Source organism: Coregonus clupeaformis, chromosome 28 (assembly GCF_020615455.1).
Source record: "Coregonus clupeaformis isolate EN_2021a chromosome 28, ASM2061545v1, whole genome shotgun sequence".
In the NCBI taxonomy this organism is placed as follows: domain Eukaryota; kingdom Metazoa; phylum Chordata; class Actinopteri; order Salmoniformes; family Salmonidae; genus Coregonus; species Coregonus clupeaformis.
In genome coordinates, this window is record NC_059219.1 from 33,162,520 (window position 1) to 33,179,213 (window position 16,694).

Genomic DNA, 16,694 nt, shown 5'->3' on the forward strand with positions numbered 1-16,694 from the left:
GAACATTCCAGCATCAACACTAATATTTTCATCTTCTGTTTCTCTGTGAGGTTTCAGCCGCCGAGCGGCGAGGGAAACGGTTTAAGCTTCTTCCTTCGACTAGGAAACCTTGACGCGGTACACAGCATTTCGTATTCATGAGATGTTGGCCGACGGAGATAAATGATTGATTTGGTTACCATAAGAGCCTGAGAAAGAAAACGCTGGAAATTGATGGTGGCCATTAAAAAATATATATTGACAGCAAACTGAAATGGGAACAACAGCTATGCTATGGAGAGGCCGCTTTTTCCATTACAGTTGCATGTCAAGTTCATGTGCTGGAATTGACAAGAGCCTAAATCAATTTGACCCTAACTCTACTCACTACCATTGCAGTAAAGCCTACTGGGATCAACAGGAAACAGAGACATACACACACACACACATTATTCACACATACATTACACTCATGTGCGTAACAATACACACACACACACTCCCTACTTTACTCAAGCTTTGGTGATTGTTGTTGTTACCTTGAGAACTCAGCTTCTTTCTCTGTCCACAATAGAGGGCCTGTGAGGGGGCGTGGTCTGTCACCTTAACCAGCTAGTAAAGGACAGCTGTTGGTTTGATTGATGTACGGATAGGGCGAGGGGGGTGGTGCCTGTTGTCATGGAGATGGCTGAAGATGACTTCTGTATTTACATTAAGGGGTCATTATAAAGGGGCTTAAATGGAGACAGATCTCTCTCCCGGCATAGACACACCACTAGATAATGCAGCAGCGTGTGTATGTGTGTGTTGGTAAACGCATGTGTGTAATGTGTGTGTGTACAATAGTTAGTATGTAGTAAATAAATCAGCCCATTCTCATTGTGGAGCCCTCTGTATTTAGCCTTTTGCCCCATGCTACCGCTAACCCCCAACTCTGTTTGTCAGAGGAGAGAGAGAGAGAGAGAGAGCATGCAGAATTCTGCAAAAACATCCCCTGTTTACAATGTAAAACACCAAATAATGCATGCATAGCAGAATTAGGCTGATACCCGCTAATTATCAAAATCCAGAAAAGAGACCTTAAATTCTACAACCACCTAAAAGGAGGCGATTCCCAAACCTTCCATAACAAAGCCATCACCTACAGAGAGATGAACCGGAGAAGAGTTCCCTAAGCAAGCTGGTCCTGGGGCTCTGTTCACAAACACAAACAGAGCCCCAGGACAGCAACAGCAACACAATTAGATCCAACCAAATCATGAGAAAACAAAAAGATAATTACTTTTAAGATTTCTCCAAAAAACTGAGCAAACTGGAATGCTATCCCTAAACAGAGAGTACTGACCCAGGAAAGCTTTGACTATGTATAGACTCAGTGAGCATAGCCTTGCTATTGAGAAAGGCCGATGTAGCTAAAAAAATTAAGTAAAAACATAAAGTAAAACCTAACCTCCTGCCAAATGTATAACCATATTAGAGAGACATATTTCCCTCAGATTACACAGACCAACAAAGAATTCGAAAACAAACCCAATTTTGATAAACTCACATATCTATTGGGTGAAATACCACAGTGTGCCATCACAGCAGCAAGATTTGTGACCTGTTGCCACAAGAAAAGGGCAACCAGTGAAGAACAAACACCATTGTAAATACAACCCATATTTATGTTTATTTATTTTCCCTTTTGTACTTGAACTATTTGCACTTATGACATTTGAAATGTCTTAATTCTTTTGGAACTTTTGTGAGTGTAATGTTTACTGTTAATTTTGTATTGTTTATTTCACTTTTGTTTATTATCTATTTCACTTGCTTTGGCAATGTAAACATATGTTTCCCTTGCCAATAAAGCTCCTTAAATTGAAATTGAAATTGAAATTGAATTGAGAGAGAGAATCAATGTGTTGCCTGAAAGATAGAGGGGGTACAATGAAAAGGGAGAGAGAAGCATAAAGAGATTCAAACGGAGAACGAGAGACCGATAGAGAGAGACAGATTGAGTGATTTGTACTAGCTAGTTGTTGAGCGCCTGTTGGTCTCGATAATGGATTTCAGTACCGTTACTGAATGTAAATGTCTTCCCTCTATCACTTTGGTTCTGCCTTTTAAGGGAAGCCTGTGGGAAAGCACTACTATGGTCGTGATAATAGACCTATCAACAGTTCAATTGAATTGACACAGTGAAGTGGATGAGATTTTTGCCGTTAATGAAAAGCACTTACTTTGAGTAAAGTGTATTATTATTTGTTATATTAAATTAACACACAGAGATATTGCGATATTTCATGGTGTGTTGAACAAGTACATCAAAATCACCTGGAAGCATGAGCAGGTGTTGAACGAGTATTGAATTGTGCAGCGTAGCGAGGGTATAGAAATGTAATGTTATAGAAAATGTATATAGAACAAACATCTTTAAAGACCTTCTCTTCCAGAAGTTACGTTTATTCTATACATTGCATTTCTATACCCTTAGCCTAAAAGCTTCCTTTCCTTGTCTCCTTTCCTAGATAGGACCAGATACGTTTTCAACATATTGCTGTAATTTATCAAGCCCTTTGCAATCAATGGTCGTGAAGGGAAGTGGATGAGAAAAGAAAGCCGTTTCTAACCATTGAGATACAGCCAATGGTAGAGTAGGTCATGGTAGAAGTTAGCCAGATGAACCTATCCCGTTCCTAACCTTTACTGTCATGAAGTTGTGAAAATAATATCATCCCTGACTACGGGTTGTTAGGGGAAACCTCTACCTACCCCACTAATGTCATCATTAGCTCAGGGGTCAAAGTTGAAAATGTAATGGAACCCCAGAGCAGAGATCAGATGAAGTGATTATATAGGGTGCGTCTACACAGGCAGCCCAATTCAGATTTTTTTTCCACTAATTGGTCTTTTGAACAATCGGATCAGCTCTGAAAAAGATCTGATGTGAAAAGATCTGATGTGAAAAGATCTGATGTGATTGGTCAAAAGACCAATCACATCAGAATTTGGCTGCCTGTCTAAACGCAGCCATAGTGTGTGTGTGTGTGTGTGAGAGAGAGAGGGAGGGAGGGAAAGAGAGAGATTTTATTAATAGAAAAGAAGGGCAGACAGAACAAGACAAACACCCTCAGCCTCTCTATCTCCACCTGTCAGAGACCAGCGGCGAGCGATTAGTCATGTCTTTGAAGCCCCCGCCATCCGTCTCTGCCCCGGCTCTGGGTGCCATTACTCTGGTCTGGCGTGTAGGGCGGTGACTGTAACAGATGCTGGGTGTTCTGGGCTCTCTTAATCAGCCTGAGAGGTCTATCGCACAAGGGCACTGGAGGAGGCTGTGTGTGTCTCAAATGGCCCCCTATTCCCCATATTGTAACACGTTTGGCTAGTAAATTCAATACAACTCTATTTATGCCCTAATATAATACAATAGTATCACACTACCCTAATATACCTCCCCATACAGTACATAAATACAACATAAGCCAATGGCTCTTGGTCTGTAGAGTGCAGCAGGTTGAGGATGAAATGAAAAAGATGGCTGTGAGAATCTGCCGTTCCATTCCTCCTTCATCCCTCTCTTCAGTGCTCCAGATCGATAGCTATCTGTGTTATTGTCTAGCCAGGCCAAGAGAGAGGGGAGGAATGAGATGTGGAGGAGTGACAAGTTCAATCCCCCTACCAGGTGTGATCTGTGTCTGGGCTTTAGTACAGCCTGAGGCTGGGGCTCCACAGAGAGACAACCCTCAACACCTCACCTCTCTGGTGCCCCTATGTTTCTCTCTCTCTCTCTCTCAAACACTCTCTCTTTCTGTCTTTCTCTTTGTCTATCTCTCCCTCTCTCCTCTGTCCTTTGTTCACTGTCTTTCTTTCTTTCTTTCTCTGTCTGTGTCTGTCTGTCTGTCTGTCTGTCTGTCTCTCTCTCTCTCGCTCTCTCTCGCTCTCTCTCTCTGTGTCTCAGTAGGAGAGGAGAGTGATAGGTCTCGTAAGGTCTCACATCAGATTAATAAAATGTGGAACTCAGCATGGTGCTGATTGAAGGGCCAGGTGTGTGTGTGTGTGTGTGTGTGTGTGTGTGCGTGCGTTCGTGTGTGGTAGCCATTTATGCAAGATACCCCTCACAACAAGGCATTGGGATGGGTGGAGTATTGAACAGAAGTCTCTGCATGAGAGATACACAAATGGGCTCACTGAAGCCGCTTAGCAACTCTGTCTCAGTTTGATGATGTCACTGATCAATAGACTGATGATGTCATGTGTATGTTCCCCATGCAGGGCAGTAACGTGGTGGAGGACCAGGACCTGCTGGAGATCGGGATCCTCAACTCATCCCACAGACAGAGGCTGCTACAGGCCATACGCCTACTGCCCAGGGTCAGTACTGTGTGTGTGTGGGTGTGTGCGTTTGTGTGTACTACAAAGTAAAAATGAATGTAACATCATTAGGATTCTGTGGAGGGGATAACATTAGAAGATGAGCACCAGTCTAAATGAAATATTGAGAAAATCTGTTTTGCCCTTACTGTGTTAATTGAAAGATTGACCCATTTTGAATGTTATATCGTATTTGTACATCTCTGAGCGATGTTCTATTGGCGAATAGCTCAGATACACATGAAAACATGAAATGACCATTCAAAATGGTTGAATCTTTCCTTTAATAGCAGTCACACACACACACAACCAATATAGCCAATTAAGTGAGAGATGTGAATTAAATAGGATGAGGAGAGAGGATGAAACAGTGGAGGCTCAAATGACAGAGAGAGCAGGAAAGAGAGAAGAGATATTGAGCATGAGGGAGCAGAGACGGAGAGAGGGAGAGAGTGAGAGTAAGAGAGAGAGAGAGCGCTGAGCAGGTGTGGTACAATACAGAGAGAGAGAGGAACTCTGGGTAACCAATCTCCGTAACTTGCAGTCAGCACTTTCCTCCTCTCATCCCTGCAAAGTTTTCAAACGACAGGGAAATACTCTCCCTCTTCCTGCCTCTCTCTTCTCCCTCACTGTGTGGAAAAAAAGGATGCACATTTTAGGAAAATGTCACATGATATGCTCACCCCAAAGTCCCAAACTCTTCTTAAAAGTAGGATACATTTAAACTCTGTTTTTCACAATTCCTGACATTTAATCCTAGTAAAAATTCCCTGTCTTAGGTCAGTTAGGATCACCACTTTATTTTAAGAATGTGAAATGTCAGAATAATAGTAGAGAGAATGATTTATTTCAGCTTTTATTTCTTTCATCACATTCCCAGTGGGTCAGAAGTTTACATACACTCAATTAGTATTTGGTAGCATTGCCTTTAAATTGTTTAACTTGGGTCAAATGTTTCGGGTAGCCTTCCACAAGCTTCCCACAATAAGTTGGGTGAATTTTGGCCCATTCCTCCTGACAGAGCTGGTGTAACTGAGTCAGGTTTGTAGGCCTCCTTGCTCACACACGCTTTTTCAGTTCTGCCCACAAATTTTCTATAGGATTGAGGTCAGGGCTTTGTGATGGCCACTCCAATACCTTGACTTTGTTGTCCTTAAGCCATTTTGCCACAACTTTGGAAGTATGCTTGGGATCATTGTCCATTTGGAAGACCCATTTGCGACCAAGATTTAACTTCCTGACTAATGTCTTGAGATGTTGCTTCAATATATCCACATAATTGTCCTTCCTCATGATGCCATCTATTTTGTGAAGTGCACCAGTCCCTCCTGCAGCAAAGCGCCCCCACAGCATGATGCTGCCACCCCTGTGCGTCACGGTTGGGATGGTGTTCTTCGGCTTGCAAACCATCCCCCTTTTTCCTCCAAACATAACGATGGTCATTATGGCCAAACAGTTATATTTTTGTTTAATCAGACCAGAGGACATTTTTCCAAAGAGTACGATCTTTGTCCCCATGTGCAGTCTGGGTTTTTTATGGCGGTTTTGGAGCAGTGGCTTCTTCCTTGCTGAGCGGCCTTTCAGGTTATGTCGATATAGGACTCGTTTCACTGTGGATATAGATACTTTTGGACCTGTTTCCTCCAGCAACTTCACAAGGACCTTTGCTGTTGTTCTGGGATTGATTTGCACTTTTCGCACCAAAGTACATTCATCTCTAGGAGACAGAACGCGTCTCCTTCCTGAGCGGTATGACGGCTGCGTGGTCCCATGATGTTTATACTAGCGTACTATTGTTTGTACAGATGAATGTGGTACCTTCAGGCGTTTGGAAATTGCTCCCAAGGATGAACCAGACTTGTGGAGGTCTACAATTTATTTTCTGATTTATTTTGATTTTCCGATAATGTCAAGCAAAGAGGCACTGAGTTTGAAGGTAGGCCTTGAAATACATCCACAGGTACACCTCCAATTGACTAAAATGATGTAAATTAGAAGCTTCTAAAGCGATGACATCATTTTCTGGAATTTTCCAAGCTGTTTAAAGGCACAGTTAACTTAGTGTATGTAAACTTCTGACCCACTGGAATTGTGATACAGTGAATTAAAAGTGAAATAATCTGTCTGTAAACAATTGTTGGAAAAATCACTTTTCATGCACAAAGTAGATGTATAGCCAAAACTATAGTTTGTTAACAAGAAACTTGTGGAGTGGTTGAAAAACAAGTTTGAATGACTCCAACCTAAGTGTATGTAAACTTCCGACTTCAACTGTATATCCTCTTCTATGAGAAAAAGCGGAATACTCTTCTCCTCTGAAGTCGTGTTGACTGTATTGCAAAAGAAAGCGCCTAGACATACTTATTACTGTGGAATATATATTCTCACGTCACATAGGCCTACACCACACCAAGGACAAATAGGGAAAAATAAGATGCATTTGCCTAATCCTAAATAAACCTTTAGCCCCTGCGCTTCTTGTAGAGCTGAAGGGATTAGATAGCTATTCTGTAAGCAATATAGAACTAGCCCTGTCTCTCCCTTTGAATGGCTAGGTGGGATTTTCTCTATAATGCTTATCATGTCCTTGGGTGCTAAGGGTTGATATGGAATTATATTACATGGGTTATGGATTATATTACATTTCTATATAAAATGTCTATATTAAATTCAGCATTTTATATGCAGCAAGGCTATCCTTTCCCTCCCTCCCTCCCTCCCTCCCTCCCTCCCTCCCTCCCTCCCTCCCTCCCTCCCTCCCTCCCTCCATCTGCCTTTGTCCAGTTTGAGCATTTGATGGTGCACTGTAGTTTTTATGTCATCTATATATCTGCCATTTATTGACAGTCTCTCCTTCCCTCTCCGCTCCCTCCCTGCCGCCCTCTCTGCCTCCCTCCCTCCTTTCCAACCCTAGTTTAAGAGTGTCCTGTATCAATGCTCTTCATATCATCCAGTGACAGTCTGTCCCCTCCGCCTTCCCCCTCCAGGTGCGTCCTATCGGCTATGACGGTAACAACCCCACGTCAGTGGCTGAGTGGCTGGAGTCTCTGGAGCTGGGAGACTACACCAAGTCCTTCCTCATCAACGGATACACCTCCATGGAACTGGCCAAGAAGATCTGGGAGATAGAACTCATCAATGTGAGTCTATTACTGGTTATTACTGGTTATTACTGTGCTTGCTGAAAGCACACTACTGTTATTCCACATGCACTACTATAGAAATACTGTCTGAATAAGACAGTAGAAGCAAGCACACACATTTCTGTCAGATACAGATCGTTTTCCAGGAGAAGAGAAGGGGGAAATGACACGTGAAGCGGAGGTGGTGGTCACATGCTGTGACATCACTTCCGGCGCTTTGTGTCCCCCTGACAGATTTTGTCACCTTTGGATCATTGGAACACACCGCTTGGTTGTGGGTTGCAGTGTTGGTTGGGGAAACCCTTGAGTGACTGAGTGAGTGAGTGAGTGGTTGTTTGGTTGGGTGGTTGATTTCAGGGTTGGTTGGTTGCAGGGTTGGCTGGTTGGTTGGCTGGTTGGTTGGCTGGTTGGTTGCATGGTTGGTTGGTGGGTTGCACGGTTGGTTGGTTGGTTTAAGGGTTGGTTGGTTGGTTGCAGGGTTGGTTGGTTGCAGGGTTGGTTGGTTGGTTGGTGGGATGCAGGGTTGGTTAGTTGGTTGGGGGGTTTCAGGGTTGGTTGGTTGGTTGGTTGGTTGCAGGGTTGGTTGGTTGGTGGGTTTCAGGGTTGGTTGGTTGGTTGCAGGGTTGGTTGGTTGCAGGGTTGGTTGGTTGGTTGGTGGGATGCAGGGTTGGTTAGTTGGTTGGGGGGTTTCAGGGTTGGTTGGTTGGTTGGTTGGTTGCAGGGTTGGTTGGTTGGTGGGTTTCAGGGTTGGTGGGTTGGTTGGTATTTTTGTTCAGTACTTATTGTACTCTGCTGAACTGTAACAGCAACCTAGTTCATCTCAGTTGTTCAGAGCTATGCTACTATACAGTGAGGGAAAAAAGTATTTGATCCCCTGCTGATTTTGTACGTTTGCCCACTGACAAAGAAATGATCAGTCTATAATTTTAATGGTAGGTTTATTTGAACAGTGAGAGACAGAATAACAAAAAAAGAAATCCAGGAAAACGCATGTCAAAAATGTTATGAATTGATTTGCATTTTAATGAGGGAAATAAGTATTTGACCCCTTTGCAAAACATGACTTAGTACTTGGTGGCAAAACCCTTGTTGGAAATCACAGAGGTCAGACGTTTCTTGTAGTTGGCCACCAGGTTTGCACACATCTCAGGAGGGATTTTGTCCCACTCCTCTTTGTAGATCTTCTCCAAGTCATTAAGGTTTCGAGGCTGACGTTTGGCAACTCGATCCTTCAGCTCCCTCCACAGATTTTCTATGGGATTAAGGTCTGGAGATTGGCTAGGCCACTCCAGGACCTTAATGTGCTTCTTCTTGAGCCACTTCTTTGTGGCCTTGGACGTGTGTTTTGGGTCATTGTCATGCTGGAATACCCATCCACGACCCATTTTAAATGCCCTGGCTGAGGGAAGGAGGTTCTCACCCAAGATTTGTTGGTACATGGCCCCGTCCATCGTCCCTTTGATGCGGTGAATTTGTCCTGTCCCCTTAGCAGAAAAACACCCCAAAAGCATAATGTTTCCACCTCCATGTTTGACGGTGGGGATGGTGTTCTTGGGGTCATAGGCAGCATTCCTCCTCCTCCAAACACAGCGAGTTGAGTTGATGCCAAAGAGCTCGATTTTGGTCTCACCTGACCACAACACTTTCACCCAGTTCTCCTCTGAATCATTCAGATGTTCATTGGCAAACTTCAGACGGGCCTGTATATGTGCTTTCTTAAGCAGGGGGACCTTGCGGGCGCTGCAGGATTTCAGTCCTTCACGGCGTAGTGTGTTACCAATTGTTTTCTTGGTGACTATGGTCTCAGCTGCCTTGAGATCATTGACAAGATCCTCCCGTGTAGTTCTGGGCTGATTCCTCACCGTTCTCATGATCATTGCAACTCCACAAGGTGAGATCTTGCATGGGGCCCCAGGCCGAGGGAGATTGACAGTTATTTTGTGTTTTTTCCATTTGCGAATAATCGCACCAACTGTTGTCACCTTCTCACCTGTCACGATCGTCGGAAGGAGCGGACCAATACGCAGCGCGTGGAGTGAACATGATGACTTTATTTATAAAGCAACCACGTAAAAACAACAAAAGACGATAGTGAAGTCCTAACGTAACAATACACTGAACTTGGAACAATAACCCACAATGCCCACAAGAACACATACAGAATAAATATGGCTCCCAATCAGAGATAACGAGCCGACAGCTGACACTCGTTACCTCCGATTGGGAGTCATATGACTAATCAACATAATTACAACACTTTGACACCCAACATAGAACCAAACCACATAGACTGCACACACCCTGGCTCAACATAATGAGTCCCAGAACCAGGGTGTGACAGTACCCCCCCCTAAAGGCGCGGACTGCGACCGCGCCTCAAAACCCCCAAACAGGGGAGGGCTGGGCGGGCATACCTCCTCGGTGGCGGTTCTGGCTCCGGCCTAGACCACCACCCCACCATCGTCACTACCCGCTTACGTAGGTTCCTCCAAATGACCCCCACCGGTTTAAGGGGCAGCACCGGACTAAGAGGCAGCACCGGACTAAGGGGCAGCACCGGACTAAGGGGCAGCACCGGACTAAGGGGCAGCACCGGACTAAGGGGCAGCACCGGACTAAGGGGCAGTACCGGACTAAGGGGCAGCACCAGGATAAGGGGCAGCACCTGACTCAATGGCGGATCCTGGCTGGCTGGCTCTGGCGGATCCTGGCTGGACGGCTCTGGCGGATCCTGGCTGAACGGCTCTGGCGGATCCTGGCTGAACGGCTCATGGCGGGCTGAAGGATCTGGCTGCTCATGGCTGGCCGACGGATCTGGCTGCTCATGGCTGGCCGACGGATCTGGCTGCTCATGGCTGGCCGACGGATCTGGCTGCTCATGGCTGGCCGACGGATCAGGCTGATCCTGTCTGGCCGAAGGCTCTGGCTGATCCGGTCCGGCGGAAGGCTCTGGCTGATCCGGTCTGGCGGAAGGCTCTGGCTGATCCGGTCTGACGGAAGGCTCTGGCTGATCCTGTCTGGCGGAAGGCTCTGGCTGATCCTGTCTGGCGGAAGGCTCTGGCTGATCCTGTCTGGCGGAAGGCTCTGGCTGATCCTGTCTGGCGGAAGGCTCTGGCTGATCCTGTCTGGCGGAAGGCTCTGGCTGATCCTGTCTGGCGGAAGGCTCTGGCTGATCCTGTCTGGCGGAGAGCTCTAGCGGCTCCCGGTCTGGCGGACGGCTCTGAAGGCTCATGGCAGACGGGCGGCTTTGCAGGCTCAGTACAGACGGGCAGTTCAGACGGCGTTGGGCAGACGGACAGTTCAGACGGCGTTGGGCAGACGGGCAGTTCAGACGGCGTTGGGCAGACGGGCAGTTCAGACGGCGTTGGGCAGCCGGGCAGTTCAGGCGCCCGTTGGGCAGACGGGCAGTTCAGACGGCGTTGGGCAGACGGGCAGTTCAGACGGCGTTGGGCAGACGGGCAGTTCAGGCGCCGTTGGGCAGACGGCCAGTTCAGGCCGGCTGGCGACGCACATCGTGGACCTGGTGCGTGGAGTAGGAACAGGCCGGACCGTGCAGGGAACACCCACCACTGGCCTTAACTGGGGATCAAGAACGGACCGGACCAGACTGGGAACACACTTCAGTCTCTCATGCCGTGCCACAACAACTTCCCTCCCTCTACTCGCCAATGGCTCCCGTAATCCGATAGCCTTCTCTCCTTTTCTCCCTGTGGCAGCCTCCTGCTGCCCAGGCGCCCAAGCCATGTGCCCCCCAAAAAAATTTTTTGGGGAGTAACCACGGGCCTCCAGCCTCGACTCCGCGCTTCCTCTTCATACCACCTCCTCTCGGCTGCAGCTGCCTCCAGCTCTTCACGAGGGCGGTGATATTCCTCCTCAGACCACCTCCTCTCGGCTGCAGCTGCCTCCAGCTCTTCACGAGGGCGATGATGTTCCTCCGGTTGTGCCCAAGGACCCTTTCCAGCCCGAATCTCCTCCCATGTCCAAAAGTCCTTAGGAGGCATCCATAACTCCTGTGTCCAGACCCCTTGCTCCTGGACGCGCTGCTTGGTCCTTTTTTGGTGGGTTATTCTGTCACGATCGTCGGAAGGAGCGGACCAATACGCAGCGCGTGGAGTGAACATGATGACTTTATTTATAAAGCAACCACGTAAAAACAACAAAAGACGATAGTGAAGTCCTAACGTAACAATACACTGAACTTGGAACAATAACCCACAATGCCCACAAGAACACATACAGAATAAATATGGCTCCCAATCAGAGATAACGAGCCGACAGCTGACACTCGTTACCTCCGATTGGGAGTCATATGACTAATCAACATAATTACAACACTTTGACACCCAACATAGAACCAAACCACATAGACTGCACACACCCTGGCTCAACATAATGAGTCCCAGAACCAGGGTGTGACATCACCAAGCTGCTTGGCGATGGTCTTGTAGCCCATTCCAGCCTTGTGTAGGTCTACAATCTTGTCCCTGACATCCTTGGAGAGCTCTTTGGTCTTGGCCATGGTGGAGAGTTTGGAATCTGATTGATTGATTGCTTCTGTGGACAGGTGTCTTTTATACAGGTAACAAGCTGCTCCTAATCTCAGCTCGTTACCTGTATAAAAGACACCTGGGAGCCAGAAATCTTTCTGATTGAGAGGGGGTCAAATACTTATTTCCCTCATTAAAATGCAAATCAATTTATAACATTTCTGACATGCGTTTTTCTGGATATTGTTTTTGTTATTCTGTCTCTCACTCTTCAAATAAACCTACCATTAAAATTATAGACTGATCATTTCTTTGTCAGTGGGCAAACATACAAAATCAGCAGGGGATCAAATACTTTTTTCCCTCACTGTATATAAGCACTTTCTGTGCATTCATGTCAAGTTTCAGACACACAGACACACACATCCTCACACAGACACACACACACACACCTCCTGTATTTAGTGGTCAGAGTTGATTGAATCGAGTGCCTGCTGGTTTCTGTGAGAAGAGAGGAGGATGGTATATTTTCTCTCCTCTCCAGTGCAGTATAAAGGGATGACTGATCCACTGGAGGAGGTGGGGAGAGAGAGGGAGTTATATAAGCACTTGGGATGCAATGTCTCACAACACCGGGGAAACCACCCACACTGTTTGTCCAGGGCGATGCATAACACCGCTGTGCAGGGTCTCTCAATAGTCTCTCAGTGGCCTGCTTTCCTTGTCTCCGCTCTCTTTTTTGGGGGTGGGATAATTCTCAATAGTCTGAAGTAGCCTCCTTTCCTCATCTCCTTTCCTCTCGCCTCTCCTCTCTGATCTGAAAACAAATGGAGAGGTGAAACGTATTACAGAAGGTGTTTGTTAGATGTTTGTATACTATTCAGATGGAGGAGAGGGATGAGGAGAGGAAACGGCTGTAGAGGATTGAGATGCACCCCCTGTGTTTGATAGCGAGAGGAGGGTGTAGTTTGAGTTAGAGCCACAGGAGGGTAGAGATGAGACTGGCAAAGAGATTCACTTCTGCACAAAGCTGTGTGTGCGTGTGTATGTGTGTGCGTGTGCGTGCGTGGTGTGTCTATGAGCATTCCTCTGTGTTTGTGTGCGTTTGTGAGTTCATTTCAGTGCAATAGTTCATCTGTCAGATGTGGGACTACCGCTCACACTGTTATTAATTAAAACACATCACTTCATTAGCGCTTGAGAGTGTGACTCCAGTGTGTGTGTGTGTGTGTGTGTGTGTGTGTATGTGTGCGTTTCCTCACTACCAAGCATTGAGAGCACGACCCCCGCTTCCTACGCCTGATTACTGTATACATATTACACATGTTATTGTGCAATATAGTTTTCTAACATCTTTCATGTGATGGTGTTGCCTTATCAGTATTCAGTGAGTGTTGGAGTGTGTGTGTGTGTGTGTGTGTTTGGAGACAGAGCGAACCCCCTATAATGAGTTAAGGAGGACTGTCTCTGGGGTGATGGAGAGGTCAATTAGACCCAACTAAATCATGATCAAACAAAAAGAGAATTACTTGACACATTGGAAAGAATTAACCAAAAAAAGAGAGCAATCTAGAATGCTATTTGGCCCTAAACAGAGAGTACACAGTGTCAGAATACCTGACCACTGTGACTGACCCAAAATTAAGGAAAGCTTTGACTATGTACAGACTCAATGAGCTGTAGGCAGACCTGGCTCTCAAGAGAAGACAGGCTATGTGCACACTGCCCACAAAATGAGGTGGAAACTGAGCTGCACTTCCTAACCTCCTGCCAAATGTATGACCATATTAGAGACACATATTTCCCTCAGATTACACAGACCCACAAAGAATTCAAAAACAAATCCAATTTTGATCAACTCCCATATCTATTAGGTGAAATACCACAGTGTGCCACACAGCAGAAATATTTGTGACCTGTTGCCACAAGAAAATGGCAACCAGTGAAGAACAAACACCATTGTAAATACAACCCATATTTAGTTTATTTATTTTCCCTTTTGTACTTTAACTATGTGCACATATGACATTTGAAATGTCTTTATTCTTTTGGAACTTTTGTGAGTGTAATGTTGACTGTTCATTTTTTATTGTTTATTTCACTTTTGTTTATTATGTATTTCACTTGCTTTGGCTATGTAAACATATGTTTCCCATGCCAATAAAGACCCTGAAATAGAGAGAGAGAGAGAGAGAGAGAGAGAGAGAGCGAGAGCCCTAAGTAAGCTTGTCCTGGGGCTCTGTTCACAAACACAAACAGAGCCCCAGGACAACAACACAATTAGACCCAACCAAATCATGAGAAAACAAAAAGAGAATTACTTGACACATTAGAAAGAATTAACAAAAAAACAGCGCAAACTAGAATGCTATTTGGCTCTAAACAGAGAGTACACAGTGGCAGAATACCTGACCACTGTGACTGACCCAAACTTAAGGAAAGCTTTGACTATGTACAGACTCAGTGAGCATAGCCTTGCTATTGAGAAAGGCCGCCGTAGGCAGACCTGGCTCTCAAGAGAAGACAGGCTATGTGCACACTGCCCACAAAATGAGGTGGAAACTGAGCTGCACTTCCTAACCTCCTGCCAAATGTATGACCATATTAGAGACACATATTTCCCTCAGATTACAGAGATCCACAAAAAATTTGAAAACAAACCCAATTTTGATAAACTCCCTTATCTACTGGGTGAAAAACCATAGTGTGCCATCACAGCAGCAAGATTTGTGACCTGTTGCCACAAGAATAGGGCAACCAGTGAAGAAAAAACACAATTGTAAATACAACCCATATTTATGTTTATTTATTTTCCCATTTGTACTTTAACTATTTGCACATTGTTACAACGCTGTATATAGACATAATATGACATTTGAAATGTCTTTATTCTTTTGGAACTTCTGAGTGTAATGTTTACTGTTAATATTTATTGTTTATTTCACTTTTGTTTACTATCTACTTCACTTGCTTTGGCAATGTTAACATACGTTTACCAGAGAGAGAGAGAGAGAGAGAGAGAGAGAGAGAGAGAGAGAGAGAGAGAGAGAGAGAGAGAGAGAGAGAGAGAGAGAGAGAGAGACAGACAGACAGACAGACAGAGCCATGGTAAATAACACAGAGAGAGAGAGAGAGCCATGGTAGAGAGAGAGCCATGGTAGAGAGAGAGAGAGAGCCATGGTAGAGAGAGAGCGCCATGGTAGAGAGAGAGAGAGAGCGCCATGGTAAATAACAGAGAGAGAGTGAGAGCGCCATGGTAAATAACAGAGAGAGAGTGAGAGCGCCATGGTAGAGAGTGAGAGCGCTATGGTAGAGAGAGAGAGCGCCATGGTAAATAACAGAGAGAGAGCCATGGTAGAGAGAGAGCGCGCCATGGTAGAGAGAGAGAGCGCCATGGTAGAGAGAGAGAGAGCCATGGTAGAGAGAGAGAGAGAGCCATGGTAGAGAGAGAGCTCCATGGTAGAGAGAGAGAGCGCTATGGTAGAGAGAGAGAGAGAGAGAGCGCCATGGTAGAGAGAGAGCGCCATGGTAAATAACAGAGAGAGAGAGAGCGCCATGGTAAATAACAGAGAGAGAGTGAGAGCGCCATGGTAGAGAGTGAGAGCGCTATGGTAGAGAGAGAGAGCGCCATGGTAAATAACAGAGAGAGAGAGAGAGAGCCATGGTAGAGAGAGAGAGCGCCATGGTAGAGAGAGAGAGAGAGCCATGGTAGAGAGAGAGCGCCATGGTAGAGAGAGAGAGCGCTATGGTAGAGAGAGAGAGAGAGAGAGAGAGAGAGCGCCATGGTAGAGAGAGAGAGTGCCATGGTAGAGAGAGAGAGAGAGAGAGAGAGCGCCATGGTAGAGAGAGAGAGCGCCATGGTAGAGAGAGAGCGCCATGGTAAATAACAGAGAGAGAGAGAGCGCCATGGTAAATAACAGAGAGAGAGTGAGAGCGCCATGGTAGAGAGTGAGAGCGCTATGGTAGAGAGAGAGAGCGCCATGGTAAATAACAGAGAGAGAGAGCCATGGTAGAGAGAGAGAGCGCGCCATGGTAGAGAGAGAGAGCCATGGTAGAGAGAGAGAGCCATGGTAAAGAGAGAGGGCGCCATGGTAGAGAGAGAGAGCGCCATGGTAGAGAGAGAGAGCGAAGGTAGAGAGCGCCATGGTAGAGAGAGAGAGCGAAGGTAGAGAGCGCCATGGTAGAGAGAGAGAGAGCCATGGTAGAGAGAGAGAGCGCCATGGTAGAGAGAGAGAGTGCCATGGTAGAGAGAGAGAGAGCGAAGGTAGAGAGCGCCATGGTAGAGAGAGAGAGCGCCATGGTAGAGAGAGAGAGAACACCATGGTAAATAACAGCAAGAGAGATGGGGAGAATAGTTTCTCGATTGCTTTCCCAGTAAATCACTTTATAATCGCTATGGGCCACAGATTCTGTGGCGACCTGGAGACAATGGAGAGGTGAAGGGCATTGTGGAAAGGTTTCAAATAGAACTAGGTCTGTGTGTGTGCTGCTGTTGTGGGATTAGAACAGTGTTGCTCCAGAAACACCTCTTAATCCTTCCTGTTCTCCACACACATACACACACACACAACTGACTTGATAGACCGGTTGCAAGAGCTTACTTGTTGCAACTGTCAGTGAGATAATGTCAATGCTTACGCCTTTAGAACAGATTGCCAGGTCTATCTCACAGAATAAATGTCAAACACTTAAACCACCTGGTTGATGACTACGAGGAGCCACCAAATGT

General features: G+C 45.9%; 1 protein-coding gene across 4 annotated transcripts in view; it reads left to right on the forward strand.

Moving 5' to 3' along the window:
* LOC121543435 (ankyrin repeat and sterile alpha motif domain-containing protein 1B-like) overlaps nucleotides 1-16,694 on the forward strand; it is a 286,881-nt gene that overhangs the window by 220,607 nt on the left and 49,580 nt on the right. For all 4 annotated transcript variants that reach the window (XM_041853304.2, XM_041853303.2, XM_045208911.1 and 1 more), the window contains 2 exons: nucleotides 4,237-4,335; nucleotides 7,323-7,475. In XM_041853304.2, the coding sequence (XP_041709238.2) occupies nucleotides 4,237-4,335; nucleotides 7,323-7,475 (252 nt within the window). The remainder of the gene's footprint in view (nucleotides 1-4,236; nucleotides 4,336-7,322; nucleotides 7,476-16,694) is intronic.